The sequence below is a fragment of the Podarcis liolepis genome, assembly GCF_965112155.1.
Source record: "Podarcis liolepis genome assembly, chromosome: 1".
Lineage (NCBI taxonomy): Eukaryota > Metazoa > Chordata > Lepidosauria > Squamata > Lacertidae > Podarcis > Podarcis liolepis.
In genome coordinates, this window is record NC_139554.1 from 50,639,948 (window position 1) to 50,659,230 (window position 19,283).

The 19,283-nt window shown below is 42.8% G+C and overlaps 1 protein-coding gene across 5 annotated transcripts in view; it reads left to right on the forward strand.

Annotated features, from left to right (window-relative positions):
• The window catches only part of ARHGAP1 (Rho GTPase activating protein 1), a 30,318-nt gene extending 14,212 nt beyond the window's left edge, over nt 1–16,106 (forward strand). For 3 of the 5 annotated variants that reach the window (XM_083464800.1, XM_083464802.1, XM_083464801.1), the window contains exons 4-13: nt 6,987–7,074; nt 7,395–7,526; nt 7,630–7,716; nt 8,880–8,978; nt 9,616–9,723; nt 9,962–10,038; nt 10,426–10,503; nt 11,077–11,205; nt 11,647–11,750; nt 12,351–16,106. In XM_083464800.1, coding sequence (XP_083320926.1) covers nt 6,987–7,074; nt 7,395–7,526; nt 7,630–7,716; nt 8,880–8,978; nt 9,616–9,723; nt 9,962–10,038; nt 10,426–10,503; nt 11,077–11,205; nt 11,647–11,750; nt 12,351–12,530 — 1,082 coding nt within the window. In that variant the 3' untranslated portion in view covers nt 12,531–16,106. Of the gene's footprint in view, nt 1–1,102; nt 1,133–6,986; nt 7,075–7,394; nt 7,527–7,629; nt 7,717–8,879; nt 8,979–9,615; nt 9,724–9,961; nt 10,039–10,425; nt 10,504–11,076; nt 11,206–11,646; nt 11,751–12,350 lie in introns of all 5 variants that reach the window. The other 2 variants (XM_083464798.1, XM_083464799.1) reach the window with 1 other exon arrangement.
• The last annotated feature ends 3,177 nt before the right edge of the window (nt 16,107–19,283 follow it).

Consider the following 19,283-nt stretch of genomic DNA (forward strand, 5'->3'; position numbering starts at 1 on the left):
TGTCTGATGAGCAATTATCATGCTGTACTCCAGTGATTGATTTGGGGAAAGCCTCTTAAGGCTATCTTTCTGTGTTCTTGCAGCAGCATTTTTAAAACTGGGAGACTGCCATTGAGCATGTGTCTATGTGTTGTAGTGGGACTTTGGGACACTCTAGGTAAAGGATAGGGAACCTGTGGCCCTCTAAATGTTGTTGGTCTACATCACCCATCAGTCCTGGCCAGCATGGCCAGTGGTCAGGGATGATTAGAGTTGTAGTCCCAACAACATCTGAAAGACCCAGGTTCAGCATGGTTGCTCTAGGATCTGGCCTAGGGTTGTCCTTTTGCAATGTACATCCTTTCGCCTCAAATGGAGCATGCTTACTTTCCTGTAATCTACAGGAACTTCTCTTCCTGCTTCTGCCTATGTATGTTTGCTGGCTTTTCAGAGGTATTGACCAAGTAATGAGGGATTTGATTTCCTGAATTATTGTTTTGTTTTGTTTAGTTCTGCCAAGCAAGAAGCAGTCCTTGATCCCAGAAGTGTTAGGAACTGAAGTTACTTCTTAAACTCCCCTGTGACTGGCTACTCTTGGGTCTCAAAACTTGTGTGAAAGAGGAGTGGAGCAGGTGGTGGATCTGAGTTCTTAAATCCTAGAGCATTCTATTTTCTGTATATCAGGACCAATATTAAGGACCCTGAAATGGACATGGGAACATTCAGTTTTGTAACTGAAAATGGGTTCACTGACTTTTCAGTATTAGCAATATCCTGTTGTTTAAATGTCTGGTAGTATGAAAAAGCTACTGTTTACCTTTTCATGCATACCTTGTATGGGAAACCTGACATATAAAAAAGCAATAGTTCATCCAGATTGTAGCAGAGTCTAGAAAGGGAGGAGGGGGAAAAATCAACTTCTAGATTTATCTAGTTAACAACTAGGTAATAATGTTTTTGAGCTCGTTGTAGTTTTGAGTGTATGCAACTCTGTGTGTGTGTGTGTGTGTGTGTGTGTGTTAGAACTTTTCTGTCCAGCCCTTTCAGCTCGGTCCTTAAGATTATTCTGGTTAAAGGACTTCGGTTATTATGGTATAATGTAACTTTGTTTCTGTTCCTCCAGGGCAGGGTGCACTTCATGGGGTCCAGCCAGGTAGGTGGAATACCTGGTGTCATTGGCATTTAAAGAATGTGGCATTCTTTAGCATGACTGTGGCCTGTGGCTGGGTTATCTCAGGGGAGCCCAAATTCTGCAAAGCTGAGGGTGGCATCCCAGAACCTCAAAGTTGCACTTGATGTGCATTATGTCAAGTAGATTGCAGCCATGCTTCTCTAAGCTGGTGGTATAGACATCTTGGTAGCTTTCCAAACTGGATATGTGGCTTGGAATTTCCCTGGCAGAGCTCTTTGTGGACTTCAGCTTGCGGTCTTCACTTTGGGTGCCGCAGTTCTCATTTGATGCTTCAGCCTGCCTTCTTTTTTTTCTTGGATGGTGATGGGTGTACTATCCATCAGGACATGTCTCCCAGGCAGTCATTACTGCTAACTTTCCCAATCAGAAATCTTTTGCGGGTGATTTCTTCTGCAGCTAAGAGTTTGCAGGATATTGCATGACAGTGATGTGTGATTTATCTTATTTGGAATCTATGCAGGATGGAGCTGTTGTTGCTTTATTCCCACTATGGCATCATTCAGACACAAATATTTGGCCGAACTTGGCCTTCTTTATCCCCTGTGACTCAGCGGTAGGCTGAACCCATTGTTTGCTGAGCAGCCTATGCAAGTACATTTGCCTGCCATTCTCTGTTTATTCCGTAGTAGGTCTTCCATTCTTCATCATCTCTTCTTGCAAGTGGTCACTGGCTTGCTGTATCTGCAGATCATGTCTCTGATTCTATGCTAATCATTTCTCCACCAATTTTGATGCAAGTAAATGGTTACTTTGAAACACTGACTAGTGTCAGTTCTCCACTGTGCTATTTTTCTAGAAGAAGAGGTGCCAGAACTCATCATGAACACCTCCCTCGTTCTCTTATAATGGCAACCTGAGAGGTGCTAGAACTGAGTTGTGGCTGAAAAATGCCCCAGTTCTCCATCTCTAAATGTAGCCATTGACTTTTGGCTTCCTCAGGCATCTCTACATATATCTAGAAGCTCCATGAAGGTCACTTTGATCACAGAAGTGGTGTAGGGGAAGCACCTTGAACTGCCACAAACCCTGAAAATTGTCAGCCTTGTTTATGATGACAAGACTGTTTCCGCTTTTGTATTTTTTATAATGCTTTTGTACCTTCAGAAATATAAATACCCTAGACAAAGAGGTGCTAGCTCTTAACTATACCACGATTGCTTTAATTTCTTTGCCTGCGTTATGTCTCAAGCCATTTCCCTGATCACTTTAAGGGCTGTGTCATCAACTTGATAGTGCAGGAAAAGGAGCAGCTTCCTGTTTAATCAAGAGCTGTGACAACTCACTGTGTTATTTGCAACATGCAGTTCTCCACATTCTGCATTCTGAGAACTTCTCTGAGGCTTTTTAAACAATCTGTTGTTTCCTTACTCACTTAGGTTAATTTAGATGTATTTCCCCCCGCTACATGGAAAGAATCCCTGCTATGGGAAGTGCGGTTGTTATCCAGAGTATTCTCAGAGGAATAAAAGAACTGCTGCATGTCCAACAATGTGACGTGGACATGTTTTCCTAGATGGGGAGAATGTCAGTGTGTATGTGTGTGTCTGTGTGAATTATAAAATGGTGCTGTGTTATAACCTAGGGTATTTTACACTTTTTATTACAATAGCAGAACATTTCTAATTAAATGGGCTGCCATGTGCAGATGAGTACTGTAATTCCACACCTGAGGCATTAATCAGGTCATTAAAAAATATCTTTTCTCATTTGATTTGCATAGAAACTTGACACATGGGTTATTGTTTCATAGAGTTCCTGAAGTTTATCACACTTTGGACTTGTTGCTCAAATTTCAAATGGCCTGGGCATTTTTCTAGATAATGGAATGAAACATGGAAGTGCTTTAGTTTATTTGAAGATAGTCTTGTAGAAGTTGTTGTTATTGTTAGCTTTGCAGCTGTACCTGGTAACAACAGGGCCACACACCACAACTGTGCAATGGAATTTCTAATGCATACAATATTTTTATGGTTCAACCCCAGCAGGGGCTTTATTTCAGATTTAAGCAGGAGCTTTTATGATAATTACAGCAAACCCGTTTGGGACAAAGGCAGTTGAATAATTGCTTACTGTTGGGTGCATGCTGAATGCTCCCTGCATGGACTGATGGGACTCTATCTGGTTGTGTCATACAAGAATAGTGTTAGGGTGCATATTTGCATTTAATGGAATGTTATGCTACCTTGACTAGAGCTTGGTCTAGAAGTAGACGCCTATAGAAATAAGCCTTGCTTAGTCTATGAAAAACAAATAGAACAATCAGGAGATGAGCTAGAAAGAATCAGTGACTATTAAGAGGCTTCATCACTTGATTTGAGATTTCATATGGGATGCTTACTTCAGGTAACCAGAAGCTTGTGGGGCAAGTGTAACCATAAACTGGTTTTTAATTGTCCGGGTCCTGAGGAGCTAGGTTTGACCTGAAGTTGTAGTCTTTCCCAACTTTAAGACCTTGAAGTGGAACCATAGTTATATGTGTTCCTTTCTCTTGACACTTACAGCTGGCAATTTGAAGATCCATCCTAAATACCCCATCTGCCTGATGTTGTTTTCTGACCCACCAGTTGGAAAATGCTGCTCTAAAGCAGTAGATGTCAATATAGTTTGATCTTGCATTGTGTTCTATTTATACACTGCCAAGTTTTAAAAATCAATTTCTCAAAAACATCTGCACAGGACTAATTATCATAAAATGTTGCATTGGTGAAAATGACTACTATAATTCCACACCTGAGTTATTAATCTATTCAGGTTCTTTTCCCATTTCCCATTACAGAAATTCACATTGTCTGAAACTACCTCTTTGTCAAAGGAAGATTCTCCATTTCTTAATAGAACAGCTGTGGTTTGCAGAGTCAACAGATACTACCATTCAGGTCTTGCCACTCAGACTTCTTTGGGCAGGAGCATTTCTTCTTCCAACTTAATAGGGTTTCTTTTCATGATATATTGCACCATCATGCGTACCGGGAATTATTTTTGTTCTCATCAAAAAGGGGTGCAAGGCTGCAAAATATCTCATAGGAGCACCATTTTACTACATTGGTCACAAGATTGTGGCACCATTCAATGTACTGCTAGGAGCATCTGCAATCTACTCCAGTGCATACACTGGATGTGCGTACACACAGTTTGTGGCCATTGAATATATGGGAAGCTGTTTGGAAGTCCCTTGGTTAGGTACTCTATTTTTGGGCAACCGTGGGATAAACTGTTGGACATTGGTCTTGTGATCTGGCTGTAGTTTTGTACGGTCGTTCCAGATGACCTCAGCATTGCTCTTCTTTTTTTTTCTGTCTCTGGTGGGTGCCATGTTGTCCTGCAATGTCTTCTACCTTCGCATGCTTCACATGTGTTCATGTGATGGTATATCATCCTTGCATCCCCATGGCATTTACCTGGTGCTCCCCCTCTACCTTAAGCATGTCCTTGACTTCCCATGCTGCAGCTGTTTGCATATATTTTTTTGGGGGGGGGTGGAGTAAGTTTTATAGCTACATAATCTCTGTTTATGTGTTGAAGGAAGTCAAATGAGAAGAGGAAAATAGGCAGGATGAAGGGAAATCTCTTATTATGGTTAGGGTTTTAGGTGGGTAGAGTAGCATACTAGATACATAGCTTAATTGACTCTTTCTGTTCCTGTGATATGCAGGCTGTCATTCCTTTTGTGTATATACAACATACTAGAGACTGCCACTCCTACTTTCTCTGTTCTGTGAAGCAAAACACTGAAAGATGTATCCATGACTTTTAGTTACTTCCCTCTCATGAAGGCATTTGATTTGTTTGGATCATGGGTTGTAGTTGGTATATTTAAAGCTTTTCTACCTTGCTTTTTAGTATAAAAAAAAGGTACTAGAGCAGCTTACCCTAGAGATCAATAAAAACAAGACTGTCCCGACTGTCCCTGCTGACTTTCTTAAAAACACAGAGAAAGGGAGAGAGAAAGTGATAAGGAAGGAAGAGGAAAACATGTAAAGTCTGGCACCAGTTTGTAAAATTACAAAGCTATTATGAAGACCAACTTGGGATAGCAAGGGTCCAGGGAGAAGAAGAGCCAAAAGGAGCTAGTTCCTTAGAGTTTATGGAATGGTCCTGCTTATCTCCCTCATTTGTAACTTAATGGAATGGTTGCTGCTAAGTGACAATTGAGGGTAGAGGGAAGACCAAAGGGTTGCCTTCTAAATTAGATAAATCTTTATCACCCATGAATGAGTTTTATTTACCATCCAGTATGTGTACTGAACAGACTTCATGCTTTTTGTTCTTTTGAGTATGTAGAACTCACAGAATCCTGAGGCCATCTTCCTTATTTTATTTTACTTTTTAAAAAACAAAACTCTATTCCCTTCTGAGCCTGGATTAAGTATAAAGTGGGCTGGTAGTGGTAATAAATGTGAGGTAAAGGTAATAAATGATGGTGGCCGACTCTGCAGCATGGAAGGTGTACATTTTTAACATCTTCAGTGTTATGATAGTGAAAGCCCCAAAGAGCTTTGTGGCACAATCTAGTCCCTCCTCATATGCAGAAATGTGTACCTTTGCACACATAGGAGATGGTCATTGGTATACAATTTCTTCCTCATGGGTACAGGTTTGTGTGCGTGAAGAGATTGATCCTGAGAGAGGGTGATTCAGACCAAAATTTATTGTAGCATGAATGTTCTTAGAATAGAGCTAACATTGTCAAATGCAACCAGCTGCTGATGAGGTAACTTCTAGTGAGAAGTCCATGATCAACCAGAGCATTTAATGGCCATTCATTAATATGACCCGCTTCCTTCTACAATTTTGTCTTACTTATCAAATGCTTTTAGCTCCGCTCATTGTAAGTAGACAGAGAGGCAAGACCTGTGTTTATTCGTTGTTCTACTGATAAGTCATTATTACTGCTCTCAGCCATAGATTATTGCAAAGGCTTTTACTGTTGTCATAAATTTCACATTAGTGGTAATTTCACTGTCACGAAATAACCAGAAAAAACCCATGGTAAGGCATTTATTGGACTTTCATGTGACAAGAGCTATATATCACCCCCAGGCCTAGTTTGTAACACTGCTGAAGCAGACTTACTAGGTCATCTGCCTCATTTGGGACTGGGGAAGAAGTTAAAGATTATTTTACAGAGTATTTGTTCCAGGCTGATAGCACAAAATCTTGTGCTTCTGCAGTTTGCTGGTGGCTTCTTCTCACAGCTGATTCGCTTTCTGATCCATAGTGTTTTAGGCCAATTCGTCATTGTGCAGTCCTTGATTTGTTTGTGTTCTAGTTCTTTCCTTATCTACTAGGACAGCAGGTGGTATGGAACTGTGGATACACTGGGGGGAAATGATGGACAAGGCCAATACTTTGTAACGGATCAGTGACCTTTTATCTGAATGTTTGTGGGGGAAGTGTTCTCTTTCCTCCCCTCTCCACCTTGGAATCACAAACCTCAGCAATGCTTACTAGAATAACCCTGTGGATACTCTGCTCCTCTGGGGGTATTTTAGGCTGTTTCCTGCTTGAGAATCATTTCAAATTGTCTGCTCGTGATCCAAGAGTATGTGCCCCTCATAATTTCTTTTCATCATGCCTTGCTCTATTCCACTTCTCACCCTTGGGTCCTCTCAAAATGCAGCCTTCTCTCCATACTGGTGAAGTTTCATGTTGCATTGTTAACTTTTTTGACAAAGCAGAGCCTTTGAACTTTCCACTAGTATCACCTTGGAATAGTTGAGTACTCCACAAGCAGTGCTCCATTATTTGCCTATTGTGGTGTCTTCATGCTTTGTCTTTCAACCTGCTGTGATGTGTGGCATTTTTTTGTCCTCAGGTGATGACAAGTATGGGCGGAAAGTAATTCTGTTCAGTGCCTGCCGGATGCCTCCCAGTTATCAGCTTGATCATGTGAAACTGCTGAGGTGAGTGCTGCTGGAGCGAACCACCTGCTTTGGTGAAGATTAGACCTGAGACTTTCCCCTGATCATTCAAACCTGTAATGATTTTGACTACATGAATTTGGGTACCAATTAACCCCCAACTAAGATATAAGTCAAAATTCCTTAAGCACTTGGTTAGGAGTGCCCTTCATCAATCTGACCCCACCCTCTGGCTGTATATTCACTACCTCTGTGCCTGTGTTACCTATATTACTTTCCTTATGCTGTGGCTGCAGGAGGCAAAGAAGCAAATACATATTTTTTAAAAACTCTGGAGCTTAGGTATGTCCATCTCTCCTTAGCTATTTGAAGTATACATTGGACCAGTATGTTGAGAGTGATTACACCTTAGTCTATTTGCACCATGGCCTGACCAGTGAGAACAAGCCATCCCTGAGCTGGCTGCGGGATGCCTACCGGGAATTTGACCGCAAGTAAGTGTGTGTGGCTGTGGATTTTGCAAGGGTCAAATTGCTGTGCGGGAACTTTTTGGGGTGAAAGGGTTGGCTTGGCTTCTCATCTTTCTCTCATTATTAGATACAAGAAGAACATCAAAGCATTGTACATTGTGCACCCAACGATGTTCATCAAGACACTGCTGATTCTCTTCAAGCCCTTGATCAGGTAGGAAAGTGCAAAGGTACTTTGCTCTGTGGTGGAACTCGCTTTGGTATGAGGAGGAGTGGCTTCCTTAGGAGCCAAGTGGGGTTTTATCATCAGAATCCTGAGACTTTTTTGTTAAGTAGGTTGCTGGTAACTTGTGTATTTGTAAACACTTACTGTGATGACAGCATCTGATAACACCTTTCATTTAATTTTACATTTTTATCCATGTCCTTCCTCCATGAAGCTTGAGGGCAGCATGCATTGTTACCCACAGTTTTATCCTCGTAACAACTCTATGAGATAGATTAGATTGAGAGAGAGAGAGAGAAAGTGACTCACAGTTGCAGGTTCAGATCCCCACTTTGCATCTCCGTGGCTTGTCAGTACACAAAATATTGCCTCTAATTTCTATAAGCTATAATTTCTATAATGTGGGGCTCCTAGAGTGTTTGTTCATGGCAAGAATATGCATAGATGGCTCATCTTGTATATTCCATATCATTTTTAGACAGCTGTTGCTCACTCATGTCAGCTATATCCTGTCATAGTTGCAAGATCCCCTCCATTTTCTGTCCAAAGCTTTCAGTGTGTGCCTTGAATTGCATTATATAGTCCTATGAGGTCAGAGGAAAGTGGGTATCATGTTCCTGCATACTCTTGATCTCTATCTGAGAGTGTGGAAATTGTCCTGCAGAATAGTACTTCACTGGAGCTTGTTGCTTCCTCTTTTCTGTCTAACTGAAGAATTAGGTTTGATAAACTTTGTTTCTGACTTCTGCTGAGTGACTGACCCTGGCATGCAGGCCCCTGCTTGCATTGTTGTCCTTTAGTTGGCTAATAGCCCAGACTTGCTTCAGATATTTCCTGGCCTCTACCAGAGAATGAGGAGGAAATAACAAAGGACATAACTTGTATTGTCAGCAAAATCCCCAGGTTGAGGCACCAGAGAAGTACCTTTTAGCACATTGTCAGGCCTAGCTGGGGTATTTCAGTAATGGACAAATCCCTGCCTATGTGTTGGGGAACTGCAGAGTGGTGCAACTGGTACACAAGCATTGCGTCACAGTTCTCGGTACCATTTTTACCTCTTCATCTCATCTCTACAAGCCACCCACAGATGTACTAGTGCTGCTACTCTGTACCCTAATTTCTTTCTTACTGGTTTGTCACCTGTCTTGCAGCTTTAAGTTTGGACGGAAGATTTTCTATGCAAACTACCTGAGTGACCTGGAGGAGCATGTGAAACTGGAGCAGCTGGGTATCCCAAGCCAGGTGCTAAAGTGAGAGCATGTTTAATTATTTGCTGATGTTTAATTTTACTGTTTACTATTAGATTCTGATGGATTGTATAATGTTGCTTTGTTTGACATAAGTTGTTTGTTTTAAAGTTATTGTGACTTTTTATATTGTATTAGATTGTTATTGTTTGATGTTTCATTATGCTTTTATACCTGTTGTTGTTGTTGTTGTTATTATCAACATCATCATCATTATCCACTTTGCCTACTAGCTTACCTTTTGTTTCTGTAGAGGAGGCTGTAACAGGGAGGAGAACAGGGTGAGCAGAGAGGGAGTGGGGTGGCGAAGGGACACTGGGAGTCTGACTTGTTGGCACATACAGTATGATGTTGTGAGCTGCTGAGATGGCTCTCTCCTCTGCATGGCTTGCTCTTTATTGTCATGTGACCCTCAGAAGGTTTTTCAAGAGGGAGTGTGGCTTCGGGCTAAAAAAGGATCCTCGCAACTGATGTAGCAGAAGTAGCTTGTAAGTACTTCTTACAAGAAGTAGCTTGTAACTAGCGTAGTGCCAGGGCTTGTGTTTACAGGATAATGGGACACTGGACACCAGCTTAGCACTTTTTGGTGTAGTTTAGAATGATTCCATACATACATGTTTGTGTCTGTCTCTCACTGTAGGTATGATGAATATCTGAGATCCCTGCAGAAGCCCTCCCAAGTGCCTCAGAAAGTAACCCCACCACGCCCACCTCTGCCAAACCAACAGTTTGGAGTTTCTCTCCAGCAGTGAGTATCCTCATCTTTTTTCTTTTCTTGGTGGACCAGTGATACCTATAGTCTATCTGTGGGTAGTTCTGGAAATGCTTTCCAATCATCTTGAATCGGCACCTGTGGTTAGCTTGACTTTTGCCAGCCTTGAGCTTTCTAGATCAGGGCCAGTGATACACTGGATATTATGTCTGATTCAAAGATGTTTCTTTGGGGGAAGTGACAGGAAGAGTCTAAGCTTCTCCTTTCTCAACAGCTTACGGGAGAAGAGCTTGGATCAGAATCCCATTCCACTTGTGGTAAGGGAGACCATTGCCTATCTGCAGCAGCATGGTGAGTGAGCTAGGAAGAACCCTCTTCTGACTTGTCTTGTTGCTACATCCACTGTCCTTTGTCTCCCAACAGCACCCTTCTGTTGCATCAGCCTAGCCTTTTTAAGATGCCTTAGCACAGACTCATTCTTTTTCTACTGCCCATCTTACTATCTTTCTTGTCATTTGATTCTGGTCTTCAGAAAGACACAACAAAATTGAACACTAGGGAGCTGAGGGATTCTACTTACCCAATTCCCCAAGTGCCTTCTGCATAGCTGTTCCCATGCAAGTGTCCCTGTGCATGTGGCTTTCAGGATGTCCTTGTCCTGTGATACTGGAAAGACTTGCTGTTATGTGTGGTAGGTCTTCCCTGAGACTGTGCTCTTCTGTTTCTCTTTGTCCCCAGCTCTTAACACAGAGGGGATTTTCCGACGATCAGCAAACACCCAGACAGTCAGAGAAGTTCAGCAGAAATATAATATGGGTAAGTGCCTGCATTAGGTTCCAGAAGTCTGCTTAAGCTACTCCACTGCCCCTTACCACCATTCTTTTTGTCTAGGCCCCAAATCTGCCCTTAGCACTTTGGACTTGTGCCCTCCCACAACGTGCTTTAACTTCTGAATAGATCTCTGTTTGAAACTTGGCTGGAATCCAAGGAGTTTATTCCTTTTGACATAAACCTATTCCAGTCTAAATCTATACCCCCTGGATAAAGGAGGTGCTTAACCTTCCACAGCAATTATGTTTGATCAATGTATAATGTGTTTCCTCTGTTTCATCCTCTGGGGTGTGTGTGTCTCCATTTCCCTAATATTTGCTGGAATCCTGTTGCTGGTATTTTTGAAGCAATTCTTCCAGTGCTCCTAATGATTGCTGCTTTGGAGGAGGATTGAGTACCACTGATCCTTTTGGTTTTTTTGACAGTGTGTTTACCTGCTCCTGCCATGCTTCTGCCTCTAGTTCCCGGTCTTTGGATAAGTTCCTTATTCTGCCAGGTGGAGGGGGTTCAGCCCTGGTGCTCTAGTTATGGCTTTGAACCTATCCACTTTCTTACCAGGGCTGCCTGTGGACTTTGTGCAATATGAGGACGTGCACCTGCCAGCTGTGATTCTCAAGACCTTCTTGCGGGAGCTGCCTGAGCCTCTCCTCACCTATGGTCTCTACAATGACGTCGTCAATTTCTACAGTGAGTTGCTACCAAGAGTGTCCTGATCCCAAAGCAGAAAACTCCTCTAAATATGCTCTACCCAGAGTTGTGCTGTACTCTCACAGCAGATTGGCTGTATTACGCTTTCCCAGGGCAGCATAGTAAAAGTCCTAATTCTAGTACAGTCATACCTTGGAAGTTGAACGGAATCCATTCCAGAAGTCTGTTCAACTTCCAAGCTCCTGCAGCCAATTGGAAGCTGCGGAAGCCCCATCGGACGTTCGGGTTCCAAAGAACATTCACAAACCGGAACACTTGCTTCCGGGTTTGCGGCGTTCAGGAGTCAAAACGTTTGACTTGCAAGGCGTTTGGGATCCTAGGTATGACTTTTTGAGGGCTTTTCATCTGCAATCCACCTTTCCACATGAAAGCTAGGACTTTGCTTGCTGGTATAAATGCCCCACTTGCTTTCCTTTCCAGGTGTAGAGGAAGAAAAGCGTGTAGATATTGTTCGCAAAACCCTCCAGAGTCTCCCGGAAGAAAATTACCAAGTTCTGTGTTCACTGATGTCCTTCCTTGTGCAGGTGAGCTGTCCCAAAGCATTTCTTTGCACAGCATGTATGCAGTATCTGAAATTTGCTGCCACAATATACGATGATAGGAATAGGCTTAAATGGCTTGCAGGGTGAATTAGGTTTTTCTCTCTTGTGAATTTGCGAACTATAGTAACTAAATGGCGCGTGTGTGTTCAGAAGCAGAGTACATCTGGATACTTGATGCTGGGGACAGCCAATGGGGTGGGGTTGTTGCTGTTACACCCCGCAAAAGGCTATGATTTACAACATCTGTTTTGCCATTTAAGTAATCTGTTAATGCTTCTCTCTGAAAGCTTGAAGCCTAAATGATTAAAGGAGGAGTTGATGCAAAAGTAGGTTTTATTTCCATTAATCAATAGAAGAAAAGAGTTTCAGGCTAAAATTTCCAGCCAGTGAAGGAGCAAGAATTATTGCAGCCACATTTTAGTGTCTCGTCTGCAAGTTATCTCTTCATGCATGCTTTCCATTGGCTGTTCCTTTGTTTATAAGCTAGAGGCTTCTAGAGGCAGATGGTGAGGAACTAGGGAAGACAGAGTCAAAATATATTTGTCTCTAAAGTGAAGTATTTTCTTCCTCCCTCCTATGTAGGTCTCTGCTAACAGCGACATCAACAAGATGACCAACACTAACCTGGCCGTCGTTTTTGGCCCAAACCTGCTGTGGGCCAAAGATGCAGCCATTACCCTCAAAGCCATTAATCCTATCAATACGTTCAGCAAATTCCTACTGGACAACCAGAGGGAGCTTTTCCAGAGCTTGGAGGCTTGATTGCGAGCCTCTTTGTGCTGACACACCATGTGTCCACTGTGACCACTTCCTTCCTTCTTCCCTCCCCCTCCCCTTTTCCTTTCTACTTTATCTTGGAACCGTGGCCAAGCTTAGGAAAGCATAAGGTGATGAGTGGAGTGAAAGAGGAGTAGGAGATGGTATTGAGAGTGTGTGTGTGTGTGCACATGTGCATGAAAGAGGGAGAGAGAGAGAGAGAGAGAGAGAGAGAGAAAGAGAGGAGTGGTCAAGTGGGCTGGGAAGCTGGCCTCCCCATCTCTAGAAGTGGAGTGTCCAGATTACTCTTAATTCCTTCAGTTCCCTTCAAGTAGCTCTTCTTGTACCCCAGCAGAATCCCTACCTCTTGGTGCCTGTGTGATCTGGACTAATACGTGTTGCTGCAGTGGCCCTTTGGCTGAGAGGAATCTATTTCTACTTCTCTTCTTTGGCTCACATTAGTTCTCCACATGCACCCAAGTCAGTTCTGAGCATTCCCATTTTGGAAGGCTACGGCCGCTACTGAACACAACCAGCTTGCTACCCTTGATGGAAAAGCTGACCCCCTAAGCCCTATGGAAAACATGGGGTATAAAAGAAGATTGCTTTGTCCTGGAAGTGCCCGTGTTTCTGAATAGAGAGCTATTTGTACATTTCAAGGAACTCTAGCACTTGTGGTAGGTGCTGTTACAATTTCCCTGCCATGATTTAAAGGTTAGTGCCCTCAGATATTGTGGAGCCCACTCTTATCTTTTTGTAATGCCCTTCTGAAGAGAGTGTCTCTGCGAAACTGGCCTTGCTATTAAGGTTTTCCATTGGGGGGGGGATAGTGATTTTGTGTGTGTTTTGCTCTCCCCCCTGCCAGACGGTAGGAGTCATGCAGGGGGTGTCTGCTGTGGTGGTATTAGCTCTTCAAAATGCCAAAGGCCAGATTAAAACACTGCCCATTCCTGTAACTGAAGCACAGACATCTGTGCCTCTGGTTGCTGCTGCCTTACCATTGTGATGAGAGCATACTCAAGCAAATGACAGATCACTGAGGCCAAACTCAAGAACCTTATGCAGAAACCTCCTTGCCCCAATCTACTGGGCAATCTTGTGCCAAAATTAGGGGAAGGTGAGTTTTCTCATTGAAGGACCACTGCCATTGTGTCCTTGTTGAGCTGAAATATAGTTGTTTTACAAATACCAGAATGGCTCTGATGGACCCTTGGTTTCCTTGGCACATGGAGATAGGAAGCATTGCTGCTCTTTTCTCTGACCTGAGAAAGGTTATACAGCCATGCAGTATGGTTATTCCATAGATTCTTGCCTATGTGAGTCGTTCCCCCTTTCAGATCAGAAAGCTGAGTTATTCTAAACTCTAAACTAGGCTAAGCCATTGGCCCAAGCACAATAAGTTTTAAGCCAAATGTTTTCTCTCAAAAATAGCAGTTTTCTGCTGGGCCTATAGAAGCTTTTGCTTTTTAATAGTGTTGTAAAAGTGCATTTTCACAATGTATTACTGCCAACTGTCGTAAGGCTATTTTGTCCACACCCAACCCATTAGTTGGCCCTGTAAAATGGCAAGCTTGGAGTTCACAGGATTAGAGATGTTGGGGGTACTTTTCTCCGCCTTCCCAGAACCTGTGGCTTCCTGTCACAAGACAGTTAGAGGGAAGCTGGCAAGGTGAGTTTTGTAAATGCACAATAGGCTACTGTTTAAAATTGAATAAAAGAAGGACTGTGCTATGGTTTAAAATCGACAAAGTGAGCACTAAAATCTGCATGTGAATTATCAGTGCCCGTGGCCCAGCCAGATCCTGTGAACTGGATTCCACATCTGTCACAGATGGCTGGAAATGGTGAACTGAAGTGCTTGACACTATTATGAGGAGCTGACGAATGTGTTGGTCAGAGTTCATCATCCTACGTAAGTTACAGGATCAGTCAGCATATAGGAAGTGTTCAGTCTGATAACATATAAACTTAGTTAGAATTTTGGAACAACACAGCAGTTGGGAACATTGATTTTTCTGTTTAGCTGAGACATGGAGAGGCTTTCACCAAGAACACTAACAAGTGACCGGCTATGGGAGGAGCAAGAGCCTTTTGCCTTCTAGTATCTCTTGTATAGAATAGTTTAGCATGGTTAACTTGCTCACTCCTGTTCAAAGTTCCCAGGTTGGAAGGAAAAGCAGCTGGTTTCCATGGGAATCATTGCCTCGGAAATGGAAGGCCCAGGCACTTTAGGACACAAGGCTGCAGGTTCAGCCACTGCACTGTAACATTAATTCCTCATCTTCTTTTAGGATTAGGAGCAAGATCAGGCAGGAGGGAGAAAGTGCTGTCATAGCTGCCCAGTAACACTTTTATGAAGTCCGCAGATTCCCAATTTGTGTGCATGTGTGATTTCCCCCACCCCCAAACACATTGCAAATCTTTGTATTGCTAGCTACTGCACACAGTTAAAAGTGCACTCACAAAGCCCTGCAAGTAAGCCAGTGTAAAATAGCTCTGTTGCTTTCCCTACTTTGTGGGAGCTTCCAGGACACCTGGAGTACATACATGGCAGCAATGTCTGCTTTGCCTCATTGCCCTCTCCCCTCACCATTTTTTTTCCATTTTCAAATCTCTTACCATTGTGGGCGATTGGTGGAGCTGCACGCTAGGCCTGACTGCACCCTACGAATTAAGTTTGCATCTTTGGCCAGTTAACTCCGAACTTCCTTCCCCTTCCCTTTTTTTGATTGCTGCCATGTGTGCTGTCTGAATTAGGATGGTAGGCATCCAAGCAAGTGGTTGGAATTACTAGAAGACCAGCATCTCAAAGGGCCAAATATGTCCTTCCATGCTCCTCTTGTAATAGAGGCCAAGAGCTGGTTAGATCGCCATGGCTGCACATTGTTTTCTGTCCTCCTGCAAACTTCCAGTGCTACACCTGCTTGGCTGCCCCCTTGTCATGTAGCTTCCATGTTAGATATTGGCCACGGTGCTTCTGTTGGGTGGAGCGCTCCATCTCTATTGTATCCTTTGCTTGCCTAATAAAGCCCATCAGTGTCTTGGTACCCCCTGAATACACTCTGTGCTCTCACCTCTAGCAGTCAGTCGTGTATCTGTAGTGAGAACAGCTTATGGGTGGTGCTGCTTATGCTGAAGCTAATTGGATGCCTTGTGGTAGGAGTGGGAAACCTGTGGTCCTCCAGATGTTGGACTCCAGTGCCCATTAGCCATAGCCAGCCTGGCCAGTTTTCAAGGATGATGGGAATTGTGATCCAGCAACATCTGGAAGGCCACCGGTTTTCCACCTTTGCCTTATGGCAAGTCTCTTTGCTGACTCAGCAGAGGTCTTTGATGGCCAAGTGACCCCTGGTTGTGTGTTCTCCACCAGGGTCTGTATGCAGAGTTTACAGCTTTGCTTTTTGTTGCTGTTATCTTGCATTTTTGTTCTCATTGATGTTTATTGGGAGCAGGGCTGGGGTTTTTTATTTTTATTTTTACTGTGACATTAATTTACACACCCATGTTTATTTCCTTCTAATGGTACCAATCTTGTATTTCACAGTTTGCACTTTTTGTACTTCAATAAAAACCCAAAGCCAATACCAGTTTTGGTGTTTTTCTTCAATTTGCTGTTCTAGAATCAGTCAACAAAAGAGACTGATTAGTATCATCCACCTGGTGCCTATACATCAATAGAGTATGTGGTGAAATGCAAATCTAATCCCCTTCAGGGAGGTTATTTGTTCATCCTTGAGCTCATCCTTTGCCCAGTGTAGCATTGTCTGGTAGGTGTAAATGGATCATGGGACTTTTCCACCTTTTATTCAGGCTGTACTTTGTTACATTACTTGCTTCATAGCTGTCTGTGCTATATACAGTAAACCTGCAACTTGTGCTTGTTTTACTTGTGCAATCACCTTATGCAGATGAGGAATACTGTAAATAGAGAGCTGGGGAAACCCTACCCTGTGCATATTTATCCCGCACCCCACACACCCAGCAGGGTATTCCTTGTTTAGTGGGCTTGGGGAAGGGAGTGCATAATCTTGACTTTGAGTGTAGACCCCTGGAACTGAACCCTCATATGGGCCCACTGTATTTAATATAGTATATTCATCTTCAACATAACTAGCACCAAGTTCCTAGTTTTAAGGTTTATTCAGCTTAAGTTCACCAACCTGAACTCATAGCTGATCATTTCCCAGACAATCATGTTCCCCTAAGTGAAAGCTGGTGAATATCAATCTTTGCTAGATAATGGGTATGACAAATGTTTTCCCCTGTGTGAAGGGAGGGTGTGCCCCTGCCTTTGACCCCCCCTTTTTACTGGCTTTTGGTTTAAGAATGGCACTACCACCAACTTCTGTGTTGGTAACCTCAAGGCTGGATCATTCCAATGAACTTTCTGTGGCTAGCCCTTGGGCCTGATGCAGAACCTCCAGCTGGTGCAGATTGTGGTAGCTAGACTGATGGGGAAACATGACTGACAACACTAATTAAAACATCTACACGGGTTGCCTGTGAATACAAGGATGTTGAACTTGGCTTTGTAAATTAACTACCAACACTAAACAACTTGGGCCTGAGGTTCCTTTGGGACCATCTGAACCAGCTCAACTACTGAGTGCCTCTGTAGGCACATTGCTGGTCATCCCCCTGGTATGGCTTATTTGACACTAACAAGAAACCAGGTCTTTCATGCCATTGGCCCAATCCTGTGGCATACTCTTCCACTGGAGATTGAATAGGTATATTCAATAATCACCTTCAAAACATTTTGATGGCATCAGACATATGCATAATAAGAAAAACATTGTCTGGAATATAGGTAGTTGATGACCTGTGATTTTAAATGTTTTTTTGTGTGTGTATATAGTATTGCTGTAAACCACGTTGATTTTAAAAAAAATAATTGCAGTATACAAGTTTCAGTAACTAAAGTAGTTGAAGGGTTAGCATTTTCCAGCAGCTCCACCACTTATCTCTTTGAAATAAGACTTTTCACTAGGCCTCTGGCTGACAGCTGAAGTAAGTGACATAACATTTTTATTGGAAAGTATATGAATACATGTTGAAGTAACTCTTGAAAATTAGTTCTAAAGAAATATAATTGAGGACCCTTCTCCTTTTAACCAAAACACTTGTAAATTATTAGCTATGTACAATGGTACCTTGGGTTACAGACGCTTCAGGTTACAGACTCCGCTAAGCCAGAAATAGTACCTCGGGTTAAGAACTTTGCTTCAGGATGAGAACAGAAATCGCGCGGCGGTGGTGCGGCGGCAGCAGCGGGAGGCCCCATTAGCTAAAGTGGTATCTCAAGTTAAGAACAGTTTCAGGTTAAGAACGGACCTCCAGAACGAATTAAGTTCTTAACCCGAGTTCCACTGTATTCTCATTTACTGCAATAAAGTACCACATAAGGAGCAGTAAGATATCTTTCTTTGAAAGTCTGAAAAAAACTGGATCCCTGTTCTACATTAGTAAATTAATATCTTGATCAGGTCTAACTAAGGAATAATGTACTCTTAAACTGAACCAAGTAGCAAGACTTGGAAAACCACAAAGAAAGCAGTATACAAAACCCAGCAGCGCTGCATATTCCGTGCATAGAGGCACATCTGTATTTATTGGGCCCTTCCATGGCAGTTCTGTGCAGACATATACTGGTCTGAAGTAACTGGGACAGGCAGCAACTGGCTAACTTCCTTTAACTATTGAAGCATCTTGGCGTGAAGAGGAGAAACTATACAGGCATTGTCATCATATGGAGAAACTTCAGGGGGAAGCTGCAAAAAATAGTTATGAGTGATCTAGTAGCTATAATTTGGCTGGTAGGGAGGCAAATGTCACTTGATCATTACAGCGGGATCAGCCACTCTGCAAGTAACTAACCAGAGAGCAGGCAGATGTTCCCGTAACAGATTCTCTTGTCAGTACACTAAAGCCAACTTATGTAGACAAGATTATCTCCATAGCAGTACAGTGGTACCATACCTTGAGTTACAAACGCCTCAGGTTATAAATGATTCAGGTTACAAACTCTGCTAACATGGAAGAGTTACCTCGAGTTGAGAACTTTGCCCCAGGATGAGAACGGAAACCGTGTGCTGGCGGCGCAGCAGCAGCAAGAGGCACCATTAGCGAAAGCACGCCTCTAGTTAAGAACAGTTTCAGGTTAAGAACAGACCTCCGGAAAAAATTAAGTTTGTAACTAGAGGTACCACTGTACTATCATCATCAGCTGGTCTTGGGAAAACCATTGGTCACCTTGTAGGTCATTATAGGAATATAATTTCATTGTGCTATATTCCAGTATGACTAGAAGGATAAAGAATTCCCAAAGCACCTAACAAACCACAGAAGGCCCTGGATCAGACATTATACAGTTTGTGGCATTTTGCAAGAGACTTTTAGGGGTAGTTTTGATATTGATATTACTTCTGCCAAAGACAACTACCCAGAAGCACTTTTGGCCAGAGACTGGGGTTAGATCATGTTTTTTCATGGACCAGTGTCATGCAAAGGCATTGCCAGTAGCTACTTTGAATACAAATTGAAATGCCATATTTGAGCACATAAATAAATTCACAATTTTGAGAGTTAGTAATGCAAAACAGCAACATGCTTGAAGGCAAGAAATTGGAGCTTCAGCTCATTTCTGTCCAGCAGTAGGGGTGAGAAACCTAGAGAGGTTACATGGTTAGATGATGGCTGTTGCCTAAAACAAACAAACCCCCTTCATCAGGAAGAAATGGAACCATATACTTCAGGAAG